We start from the raw sequence: 12,470 nt of genomic DNA, 5'->3' as shown, positions 1-12,470 counted from the left end.
GAATTAAGAAATTAAAACATTACAGGTAAGGCCGAGCTTTCTTTGTCTACAGCCTCCAAACCCAGAATTATTCCCCAGAAATAACCACTATTGTTTTGATGAGATCTTTCCAGATCTTTTCCCACACCTAGTTACATGTTTCTTGTGAAGAATATGTAATACATCACGATTTTTTTGGTTGTGTTTTCTATGGTAATATAGAATTTCTATATACATACCGTTCTGACATTTGGCTTTTTTATCCCTTGTCGGAGGTGAATACTGACCAAGGATTTGGGCTTGTCACTGAGGGAAAGCCTTAAAGGGTACCCCACCGTTGGGCCAGTTATATGGGCGCTGCCCCCTCTGGGGACCGTCCCTGAGTATGGTCAGTGTTGTTACCACCTGGGAAGCCTCAGGAGGAGGAGCTGGGACCCTCATACCAAGGCAGCAGCAGCGAGAAGCCGAGCCTCTTTCCCAGAAAGTGCCACTTCGTCGGTGGTAACGCAGCTGCCCACCCAGAGGGGCTGTATGTGGGCGCATCGCAGAGGCCAACCCTAACTAAAGGAGTCTGTGCCTGTGAAGTGTACACAGCCTCGGTGGGCAGTGAGCCCTGCCCAGTGGGTCATGATGCGTCCCGCGGCCACAGGCTGTCCCAGGAGAGACTCAGGCCCAAATACAAGGTCAGGGTGCCTCTCTGGGACAGACGCATGCCTCTCTCAGGCTTCCTAGTTATTAGTCTCCTAGGGCTGCTCTATCAAAGTACCGCAGACTGGATGGCTTAAACAACAGAGTTAATCTCTCACAGTCTTGGAGCCTGGAAGTCCCAAGATCAAGGTGTGGACAGGGCTGGTTCCTTCTGGGAGCTGTGAGGAGGAATATACTCCATGCCTCTCTCCTGGCTCCTAGTGGGTTGCTGGCCATCTGGCATTCCTTGGCTTGTGGAAGCATCACCCCCATCTCTGGCTTCATCTTCACATGTTGTTTTCCCTGTCTGTCTGCCTCCAAATTTCCCCTTTTTATAAGGACACCAGTCATATTGGAATAGAGCCCACCCTAACGGGCTGATTTTAATTTAGGTAAAGGCAGACGAAGACGCTGTTTCCAAATAAGGTCACGTTCTGAGACACAGGGGTGGGTTAGGACTTCAACATGTGAATTTGCGGAGGACACAATTCAACTTGTAACATCCTCTTTCAGGCCCAAGGGCTCTCCCTGAGGCTCCTCCTCTTGGATAAATGCAAGGTCTGATTACGCCACCATTGTGACAGGGACAGCCGCTCTGGGGCCCACCCGTGCCCTGTGCCTTCACCCCTGTGACGGGCACAGCCCTGCCCGCCAAGCTTGCGTGGTGGGACTAGACACTCACGCTGCATTCCCCACGTGTTAAGTCCGCTTTGTCCTTGTCAAAGCTGCCCTCTGAGTCCTGCAGACTCCCTCCCTGTAGAAGAGACCTAACTATCCCCACAGAGCCCTGGTCTCAGGCCCTCCCATGCTCACCAAGCCCTCACCTCTGAGGAGCTTCACCTGAGGCTCCTCTGCACACGGGCCCTGCACTAAGGCTTCCAGACACAGGCCAGCACTCTGGGTTAGCGCCACACACACCGAGGCTCCACATGTTGAGAGGAAGCCGGTTTCTTGAGGATGCTCGCTGTGTGTGTGGTGGGGGGCAGGGGTGGAAGCAGGGAGGAGGGGTGGTAAGTTTGCCTTCAGAGGACCAGCACCTTCACCTGAGTTGGCCCAACTGTGTGAGAGGCCCAGCGATGTCCACTGGGGTTTCCACTCTGTGGTAGCCCAGCTCCCCTCACTCACATTGTACCCCAGCACTTGCCTGGATGATCCCCTTGAGGTTTCCCTTGGGTCACAGGCCCAGCTCTTTCCTCAGCACCTGCCCACTGCCCCAGTCCTGACGGCCCCTGCGGAGCCACTCTTGGTGTCAGGGCAGCTGCCCCCCTCAGACCTGACCTCAGCTTCCGTTAAGCCTTCTCGTGTATGATGACCCCAACCTCCCGACTAGGTTGTCTCTAGTGCCGGAGGCCCAGGCGCTCCCACCAAGGCCTCCCAATGTGTCAGGCCCAAATAATCCTCCCTGCCCCATAGACCCACATTCTTTAGCCTGACCACTCACCCCAGGTTTTTCCTTTATGAAAAGACCTGCTTCATGAAAGAGCCACCTGTCACCACAGCCGCCATTTCTATAGAGCAGGCCTAGCTCTCTGTGGTCCCTTGACTTTCTTTGGAAGAAATCCAAATCCTTACTTTTCCTCAGAATCCCTCCTGTTAGACACTCTGAACATCCTCGGCTGGGGTTCTCCTTTCCCTTCTTCAGGTAAATATTCCCATAAAGTTTTCAGTAACAGCGTAAGCTACTCCTACCCAGGTCTCCTAGTCTGACAGGCTTAACTTATTCCGCTAAAATTTCTCAGGAGATTGTAAAAACACAAGAACTTAGCAAAATGATGACATTGTTCCAGAATGTTAGACATCATCATTGTTAGTGTTTTTAATATGGTGCTTTGTTTGGAATTGTATCTGTTCCTGCTGGAGCATCTACTACTAGTCTCCCTAAGGAGCCCTTTCCTGGGAAAGTTAATGAGTCCACCTCTTAGGGGTCACGTCTGCCCTCTAGGCCCAACCTCTCCTTTTTTTTTTCATTTTTTAATTAATTTTTATTGGAGTATAGTTGCTTTACAGTGTGTTGTGTTACTTTCTACTGTACAGCAAAGTGAATCAGCTATATATATATATATATATATATATATATATATATATATATATATCCCCTTTTTTGGATTTCCTTCCCATTTAGGTCACCACAGAGCATTGAGTAGAGGTCCCTGTGCTATACAGTAGGTTCTCATTAGTTATCCATTTTATACATAGTGTGTCTATGTCAATACCAATCTCCCAATTCATCCCACTCCCCCTTTCCCCCCCTTGGTATCAATACATTTGTTCTCTGCATCTGTGTCTCTATTTCTGCTTTGCAAATAAGTTCATCTGTATCACTTTTCTAGATTTCATATATAAGCAATATTATACGCTATTTGTTTTTCTCTTTCTGACTTACTTCACTCTGTATGACAGTCTCTAGTTCATCAACCTCTCCCTTTGAAGCTTCCTCTGGTGGAACGGGCTCTGAGACTTCTCTCCCTGTGAAAGCAGTCCTGGTACCCTCACTTCAGGGTCTCTCTTTGTGAAAAGCCCAGCTCCTTCCACTGGAGACAATTCCTGTAAGAAAGACCCAGCTTCTTTCCTCCAGGCTGCTTCTGGTTTCTCATGAGGCCTCGGTCTTCAGGCTCCTCCCCATCATTGGGTCTCCCTGTTCCCACCGAGGCTTCTCTTTAAAAGCCCAGCTCGGACTTCCCTGGTGGCGCAGTGGTTAAGAATCCGCCTGCCAATGCAGGGGACATGGGTTTGAGCCCTGGTCCAGGAAGATCCCACATGCCACGGAGCAACTAAGCTCGTGCACCACAACTACTGAGCCTGCGCTCTAGAGCCCGCGAGCCACAACTACTGAGCCCACGTGCCGCAACTACTGAAGCCCATGTGCCTAGAACCCCGTGCTCCGCAACAAGAGAAGCCACCGCAATGAGAAGCCCGCTCACTGCAACGAAGAGTAGCCCGCATTCGCCTCAGCTAGAGAAAGCCTGCACACAGCAATGAAGACCCAACGCAGCCATAAATAAATTAATTAATTAATTAAATATTTTACAAAAAAAAAAAAAAAACAAGCCCAATTCATCCATTCAGTCACCTCCCTGAGCTACAGGCTCCCTACTTCTACTAAGACTTTATTTGCCAGGTCGTCTAAACCCTCTGCTGCTAACAGAGCCACATTCCCTTTGGCTGACCAGCCCACCCACTCTCTCTAGAACTGCTCGATTTTTCGACACAGCCAACTACTTGATGATGTCCAGTGAAACCTGCCCAGTTCTTCCCACAGAGACCTCCCTGCACGATCCTGAAAGGAAATACATAATAGCCACCCTCACAGAGGGAGAACTTCAGTAATGGCACTCTCATGAGGACAGTTATTCGTGTCGTTATTGCACGTGGTGCGTGCACCGGCCTGCATGGAGCACTCACTGGGTCTCAGCTATTCCCCCTGAGAATTTCCACTATTGGAACGCTCCCTCTACTCCCATGGCTGACTTTCTGTCTGGTGGGCCCAGTTACCGTCCAATTAAGTGAAGGCTCTGCTCTGTGACGTGCTCAGCAAATCCCTCAACGACTTCTCCTGGTGGGCCAGGACTCAGCCACTCCCGTTAAGGAGTGTGAGGCAGGTACACTCATACTCAGGGAAGTAACTTCCTTGTACTTTAGAGGGACTTTTACCCCAGCTATTCTGTCCTTTGCCGCAGGTTTGGCTTCCTCCCACCCCATTTCTTCCTTCCTGATGGGCTCTCATTTCTCAGTTAGAAGGGCCCCACTCATGTCCTCACCTGACCACTTCCCGTGTTTGTGACCTTGGTGGTTGAATGAGATCAGCAACAGGAAAGAGCGGAGGTCAATGCTGAGCCCCAGTGAGGTGCTCAAAGAATAATGATTCACAAATGTGAAATAGATAGCTAGTAGGAAGCAGCTGCATCGCACGGGGAGATCAACTCGGTGCTTTGTGACCACCTAGAGGGGTGGGATAGGGAGGGTGGGAGGGAGACACAAGAGGGAGGGGATATATGTATACGGATAGCTGATTCACTTTGTTATACTGCAGAAACTAACACAACATTGTAAAGCAATTATACTCCGGTAAAGATGTTAAAAAAAAAAAAAAAGAAGAAGAATGGTTCAATCTAGCCTTGTCTTCCTTGGGTCCCCTATTCCCATGGGAACAATAATAACAGATAGCATTGATTACGTTCTCACCATGTGCCGGGACTGTGCAAAGAGCTGTGTATATTTGATCCTACTGGATTCTCACAATAACCATTTTCTAAATAAGAAAACAAAGGCATAGAGAACTTAAATCATTTGCCCAAAGCCAATAGCTAGAAAATGAGGAAGGCCCATCTGAGTCCATGTCTTGGTTCTCCACCACTATGCTAACTCCCTGGTACGCCTATATTCTGGTCAGGGAGAAAATGCCCAGAGAGGAGAAAGTAACCTTCTCTCGTGATCGTTTCCAGCCTATGAACTTCAAGAGTGCCCAGACCCCGAGCCCTTTGCGAATGGCATTGTGCGGGGAGCTGGCTACAATGTTGGGCAGTCGGTGACCTTCGAGTGCCTCCCAGGGTATCAACTGATGGGCCACCCTGTCCTCACATGTCAACACGGCACCAACCGGAACTGGGACCACCCGCTGCCCAGGTGTGAAGGTATGTCCCTCCCTCATCCCTGGTGATTCTTTTTAGGGACACTGATCCAGAGTAGTCCCTGCCTCCACGTGCCCGCCCCGTGGGATCACCCATGCTGGGAGGTCCTGGCAAACTTTGTCCATCCTGTTTCCATAGAGATGAGACCAAGCCTATCCAGGAAGAGGGTCCTGGGACAGAGTTCTGGGCCAGCCCTAGGGAGGACCTAGAAGAGATGTGGGTCGCAGCCAAAGGAATACATACTCAGCCCTTGGGAATAGCCAACCTCGTGGGTTAGATGTCCGCAGTCAGAAGGGAAGACACTGATATGCTGAGGGGTAGAGAGAGGTAATCATGACACTTTCCTAAGGGGAGGAGAGAATAAAGCATCTTTCTAGGAAGTTCTTGTTCCTCTCTTCACACCTCCCAGCTTATTCTCCCTCTCCTACACGAGCCTAGAGAGATCTGAGTTGATGATATCAGGGAGCTAGAGGTGGTACTTTCCTGGGTCTTCATTAACCAGAACCAGGATGGAGAAGGACCAGGAGGTCATGCTGTCCCTAACCCTGTTTGCACACCTCAGTTCCATTTTCCTTCCTTTTCCTGGAGGAGAAGCTGGGATTTGTCTTGAAAGGGGAAAATATGGCAGGAGGACAGTATAGTCCAGGGGAAAGCACCCCAGTTCCAGAATCAGACCGCCCTGGGCTTCATCTCTGAACCACTTCACCTCTCTGACCTCCAGTTTCTTCCTTAGTACAATGGAGCTTCTCACCTCTGCTTCGTAAGAGCTGTGAGGGTTGCAAGATGGCTCATGTAAAGCTCCCAGCGCAGTAACTGGCCCAGAAACGATGAGCTGGAAGTATTAACTCTCCATAGATAAAGAGACCTTGTTTGCACAATTGAGCTGTTCTGGTGTTGGAATATAAGATCATAATCTCTAAAACTATTCAACTTCCAGTTCGTTTTTCAGATTTTCAGAACCATCCTTGTGTATAACCAGTCCATCATTCTGGAATTGTTGGCTGGTCACCTGCTATATGACAAGCTTCATTGTGGACTTTTGTTCCCTTTTTACTCCTTTATATGGCATCACAGGAGAGAGGAATGAGCAGTGCTTCCTCCATCAGACATCTTGAGCCACAATCCCTTCTCCCTCCTAAGAAAGTTCTTCCCTTAGCTTTTTATTTATTTGTTTGTTTGTTTTTGGCTGCATTGGGTCTTCATTGCTGCGCACAGTCTTTCTCTAGTTGCGGTGAGTGGGGGCTACTCTTTGTTGCGGTGCATGGGCTTCTCATTAGGGTGGCTTCTCTTGTTGTGGAGCATGGGCTCTAGGTGCGTGGGCTTCAGTAGTTGTGGCATGCGGGCTCTAGAGCGCAGGCTCAGCAGTTGTAGCGCACGGACTTAGTTGCTCCGCGGCATGTGGGATCTTCCCGGACCAGGGCTCAAACCTGTGTCCCCTGCATTGGCAGGCGGATTCTTAATCACTGCACCACCAAGGAAGCCCTCTTCCCTTAGCTTCTTAGACGCCATCTTCTCTTGCTTTTCCAATTACCTTTCTGCCTGTGCCAACTTTTTTGCTCATCTGTTTCTTTGTCCCTTAAGTGTTGCTGTCCTTTGAATTTTTTTCCCAGACTGTCTTCTTTCCCTCACATCTCCAAATGCCATCTGTATCTGCAACCTTTGTCTCTTTCCTGAGTTCTTCACCTGTGCATCCAACTCCTTACTGAATATCTTCTCCTATCCAGAGGCATCTAAATCCCAGTGTGTTCAAAATGGAAGTCATCGTCTTTCTGCCTTTACATTGAGATCCTCACCTGGTGAAGGGCGCCTCTAGTCCCCCGGTTATTCAGCCTTCAATTTGGGCAGGCTCCCTCTCCCTTATCTGACCTAGTCACCAAGTCTTGCTAATTCTACATCCTAATTGCCCTTCAAATGCATCCACTTCTCGCTGTGTGCTGCCTCCACCTTAATCCAGGCCACTTAGATGAGGCTCGTCACTGGGCGCCCAGCCTTCAGTCTGTGTTCCTCAATCCACCTTTCACAGTGTAGTGAGGGTGAGCCTTTGAAACCATTCATGTACTCCAGACACTGCCCTGCTCAGAAGCTAGTAAGGCGTCCCCATCTCCCTTGGGGTAACGTCCAACCCCCTTGGGGTAGCACACGGTGTGCCTCAGGGCCTGGTCCCCACTTACCTCCCCCTGTTCTCCACTCTCTCAGACTTTACGCTGCAGCTCAGCTGAAATACTTTCCATTTCACCATGTGCCGTCCTCTCTGGCCCCTGGTTCTGAGCACATGCTGGTCCCTCCTTATAGAACATTGCTCTTCTCTTCTGCCTTACCTGTTTGGCCCTTATCATCCCTCAGGTCTGAGTCTAAATGTGAATTCTGCCAGGACTCCCTCACCCCCTCACAGGACCAGATGAGGGCCCCCCCTAAATGTTCTGTGGCATTCCATGTTGATGGCGTGCTCCACCCTGGGCTGGAGATGCCGGTACGCTTAGCTGTGTCCCAGGGCACTCACAGTCCCCTGGGACACACTCACAGATCAGAATCACGTGCCATGGTATCCTTGCTGTCCTTTGCCTCCCCTGGCCATGCCTGGCACCGGATGGAGGTTCAGTACACGGAGGAGAGATGGCATGCCCATGTGCACCAGCTTCAGGATGCGTTCACATTCGCAGGAACCCTGGCCACCGCTTGGAGGCATTGGGACTCTTTCTTCTCAGCCTGGTCCGGCCCCATCCATATCTCTGTGTGATGACCCATGCCAACCAATACACTTATTATTCTGGACCAGGGTTTTTTTTTGTTTTGGGGGTTTTTTTTTTGCCCAGAACCTCTTTTTATTCTCCTCCATGGTGATTAAATCCAAATACCATGGAGACTTCCAGGACTCTTTATACCCCTGCCTAAAGCCTAGATCAGAGTGAGTCTAAGTGTAAGTGTGCTCTGGGGAGACAGGAAGATAGGGAGAGAGGATCATGTCTGTGTAGCAGATGCCCCCTCCGTGAACTAGCACTGGCTGAGCATTTTACACGGAGCAGTTCATCTGATTGCCACCACGATCCTATGAGGAGCGAAGTCTTAGTCCCATTTTCTAGGTGAAGAAAGAGAGGCTACACTTACCTAGTCAATTATCTAGTCAATTAATGGTTTAGCCATAATTTGAACCCAACCATAGCCTCACCACAAGAATCCACAACTCTTAAGTCAAGACCAAAAGTCCGACTCCAAGAATCTCAGAATAAAAAGAGAAAGAAAGAGATACTATCATAATTTCTTACCTCTTCCCAGCAACAGTACTGAAGCCCTGATGCTAGTATTCCTAGGAAAGGAGAGGGGGTAGCTTTGGTGTGTCCTTCCTTCTGGACAGGTCTCTTCCACAAGAAAGAGAAAGAGGGGGGCCAGGGGCTGAGGCAGGCCCACAGAGGACCTGCACTGAAGATGGAGGGCCACTAGAGCTGTGGTGTGTTGGGAACAGCAGGGAACGCCAGGCCTGGCCCTCCCTCAGCCCCATCTCCTCTCCCCATCCCGCCCAGCCTCATGGAGCAGGATGGTTCGTGCTGGGGGCTGGGACTGCATCAGGAAGTCATCTGAATTCTCAGGGGGGAGGTGATCTCCAGCACTCATCTGTGTTTGTATCCTCTCCCTGGCAGTGCCCTGTGGCGGGAACGTCACCTCTTTCAATGGCACTGTGTACTCCCCGGGCTTTCCCAGTCCCTACTCCAGCTCCCAGGACTGTGTCTGGCTGATCACCGTACCCATTGGTCACGGCATCCGCCTCAACATCAGCCTACTACAGACGGAGCCCTCTGGAGACTTCATCACCGTCTGGTAGGACCAGCTGCCATGTCAGCAGCCGATGAGAAAAGGGCACTAACTGGGCTGTAAACTGGGTCACCCATCTATTTGTCCAGAATACCATGAGCAGAATGGTTTTAAATGGCTGTCAGCCTCTTGGGTCTCAAATAAACATAGTGGAATGAGGACTCAGCTTCAATTAGCCTTTTTGACTCCTTGGAGGGAAAGGAATGGCAAGACAGTGGTTCCCAACCTGGAGTCCTGCTGGGGGTCAAAGTACTAACGGGTGTGGGAATGGGAAAGGGCGTAGATGAGCTGACTTTTCTCAGTATTTCCAGAGCCCAAACCAAAATTCTACATTTACCTAAGATAAGCTACCTGAACTAGTGAAAGAGCTTTGGAGTGGAATTTTGTGAAATCCCACTGGTCACGTCATGCTGAGCCAGTGCTGACCACAGAACTGTCCACAGTGAGAGAAATAGTCCATATCTGTGAGGTCCAATATGGCAGCCACTCTACATGTAGCCATTGAGCACTTGAATGTGACTAGAGTGACTGAGGAGCTGATTTTTAAACTTTATTAAAGTTTAAATAACTTAAAAGTAAATAGTCCCATGTAGCCTAGCGGTTACCAAACTGGACAGCTCAGCTCTGAGTTATGTAGTTAGCATATCTTGAGTAATTTTAAAATGGGAATGTGAATTATTAGTTGATAAGTGCAGTTTCCTAGACAGCTTTTTTTCCAAACCACTGAATCTTTGAACAAAGATATAATTTAAAAATTTCTTTGTTTGGAGGTTCTGGGAATCAGCAGAAGATAGTGGGATTTCTTCTCAAAATTTCCAGGGCTGGATAACTGTCACCTGACTGCCCTGGATTGATTTCTCATTTAGTTTCCAGACAACAGCTAAGAACAAATGGGAGGGACTGGATAAAGTTCCAGAGAAGGCAACACAGGGATGTCTCTTTGCTCACTGAAGGCCTCTGACACACCAGGTGGAACAGGTAGGCATGGTGACCCGTGACATGCAGGACCTTCTTTCCTGTTGCAGGGATGGGCCGCAGCAGACAGCCCCACAGCTCGGAACCTTCAGCCACAGCTTGGCCAAGAAGACAATACACAGCTCATCCAACCAGGTCCTGCTCAAGTTCCACCGTGATGCAGCTGCGGGTGGGATCTTCGCCATAGCTTTCTCCGGTCAGTATGGAAGCCTGTCGGGGGGGGCGGGGGGTGCAGACTCTCAAGTGCTGGGCTTGACTCCTGGCTCCCGCATTTGCCAGCTGTGGGACTTGGAAGAGTAACATAGCTTCTCTGCCTTGGTCTCCTCAGGGTTATGAGAGTTCATTGTGTAGGGTATGTGAGAGCTCTCAGCACCGGAGCTCTCTTCCTTCCCCTCCACACTAGTAGGGAGGAGAGGCCCGTGACGCTGATCCTTGGCACCAAGTTCAAGTTCAGAGGCAGCAGGGTGAGGCTTCTTTCTTATCCATCGTTCACACCAGCTCCCTGGCTGGGTTATCCCTTTACCTGTGCCCCACCCTGCCCCTCAGCACATTCTAGAGGGTTGTCCACTCCAAAGGAATCCAGGGCCTCTGTCGACTCCACAGGAACTACTGTGCCCAGACAAAATCAGGGAGAATTCAAATAGAGGAGCATGATCAATTCAGGATGCATCTGTCCTTATCGATAGCCTACTTTCTTCTAAAAGTCCAAGGTTATGGACCCAGGTATTTCCTCATTTTTGTTATAGTGGACACAGCATAGAAAAACTTATAAAAGGTTCTCCGTGGGCTTGTGCCCAGCCATGAAATAACCTCCCTTGTTTACAATTTGCAGAACATTGCATCTATTTGGAGTGGAAATCAGGAAGGCTTGACTTTATTCCTGGCTCCACCTCAAGTCAATGTCTGACCTTGTGTAGGTCTCTCCCCACCTTGAGAGCTCAGTTTCTTCACCTGCGGAATGAGGGGCTTGGAGTTTGTGACCTCTAAGAATTCTGTGAGGTAGTGAAGCAGCTATTATTACCCCCAATTTACAGATGAGGAAATGAGGGCCAAGGAAGGCAGGAGAGCCTGCCCAAAATTGCATGGCTATAATTGGGAGGAGAACCCAGTCCTTGTAGCTCTGTACTGACTGCTCCAGTGGGACCGCAGGGTGTTTCTGCCTCACACGTGCATTTATAGAAATATGAAAGCATTCAGCCTTAAGTCCATGGGAGAGTTAGTGATATCGAGACAGAAAGACAGAAACAACATTGCTGAGAGCATCGGCGGCTCCAGCCGCTGTCCCCAAGGAGCTTGGGCCCAGGTGAGCATGATATGGAGATGAGAAACCCACCATCTCAATCTGCCTTGGTACCCACACCCCTCTTGTCGGGCACACCCCATTAATGGGACCCAGGTCTTGAAGGCTATGTCATTCTGACTCCATGTGACTTGCCCATAGAGTGATAGAGTGTGGACTCCAGAGTCACACAGACCTGGGTTCAAATCTCTGCCACATATTAGCTGTGTGACTGTGGGTCTGTCGTTTACCTTTCTGAGGCTCGATTTCATTATCCACAAAATGGGAATCATATCAGTACCTAACCTCACAGAGTTAAATGAAATCATGCATGGGAATGCCTAGCTCTAGGCACAGAGTATAAAAGGTACTCAATAAATGGCAGTGTTAATAATCATCACTATCATGATCATCATTATTATTATATTTAGAGATTAACAGAATCCATAGGAAATCACCTCAGTCCTAGGCCAGGTCTCTGGTCCCTGCTCTTCAGCATTCACCTGCGCCAGGACCAGGTGAAGGAGGCCCAGCCCTGCCCTGGGGCATCCTTGTTCCCGAGTTCTCCTGAGTAAGTCTGCCCAGGAGAGCACTTGCTTCTGTGTGTGTCCTGGCCACTGTGCCCCTGATGCCCTCAGATGAGACATGAGACCCTTAGGTGCTTGCTCAGACCATGGTCCAAGGCCTCATTGACCAGAGAGCAGACATGGGCCTGGGCGAGAGGATCTACTGCTAGACCCAGGCCAACGGTCTTGGGTGGGACAGGCTCTTTGCAAGGGGCCGAGTGAGCATGAAGGCCCCTTCCACCCACTCATAGGGCTTTTGATAAATTGTGGAATATAGCAATGTGTAAAAATTGTGGGTAACGTACATGTGCCGTTTAAAGAAGAATAAGATGAACACCCATCGCTGAGCCTAAGAAAAGGAACACCAGTGCCTTTGAAGCCCCTGTGCACCGCCCCCAACACGTTCCCCCTGCCCGACCCCCAGAGTTAACCACGGTCCTGAATTTTCTGTTGACCATTCATTGCTTTACATTATAATTTTACCTCATAAGTGTATGTCCCCCAAAATATATACTGTTTCATTTCACATGTTACTTCTGTTATGTGAAT

At 49.6% G+C, this 12,470-nt stretch overlaps 1 protein-coding gene across 3 annotated transcripts in view; it reads left to right on the top strand.

The window, feature by feature from the left end:
• CSMD2 (CUB and Sushi multiple domains 2) overlaps positions 1-12,470 on the top strand; it is a 668,701-nt gene that overhangs the window by 554,616 nt on the left and 101,615 nt on the right. For all 3 annotated transcript variants that reach the window (XM_067725393.1, XM_067725392.1, XM_067725391.1), the window contains 3 exons: positions 5,109-5,297; positions 8,930-9,107; positions 10,127-10,272. In XM_067725393.1, coding sequence (XP_067581494.1) covers positions 5,109-5,297; positions 8,930-9,107; positions 10,127-10,272 — 513 coding nt within the window. The remainder of the gene's footprint in view (positions 1-5,108; positions 5,298-8,929; positions 9,108-10,126; positions 10,273-12,470) is intronic.

The sequence above is a fragment of the Pseudorca crassidens genome, chromosome 2, assembly GCF_039906515.1.
Source record: "Pseudorca crassidens isolate mPseCra1 chromosome 2, mPseCra1.hap1, whole genome shotgun sequence".
NCBI classification, from domain to species: Eukaryota; Metazoa; Chordata; class Mammalia; order Artiodactyla; family Delphinidae; genus Pseudorca; species Pseudorca crassidens.
This window is presented reverse-complemented; position numbering and strand designations above follow the sequence as displayed.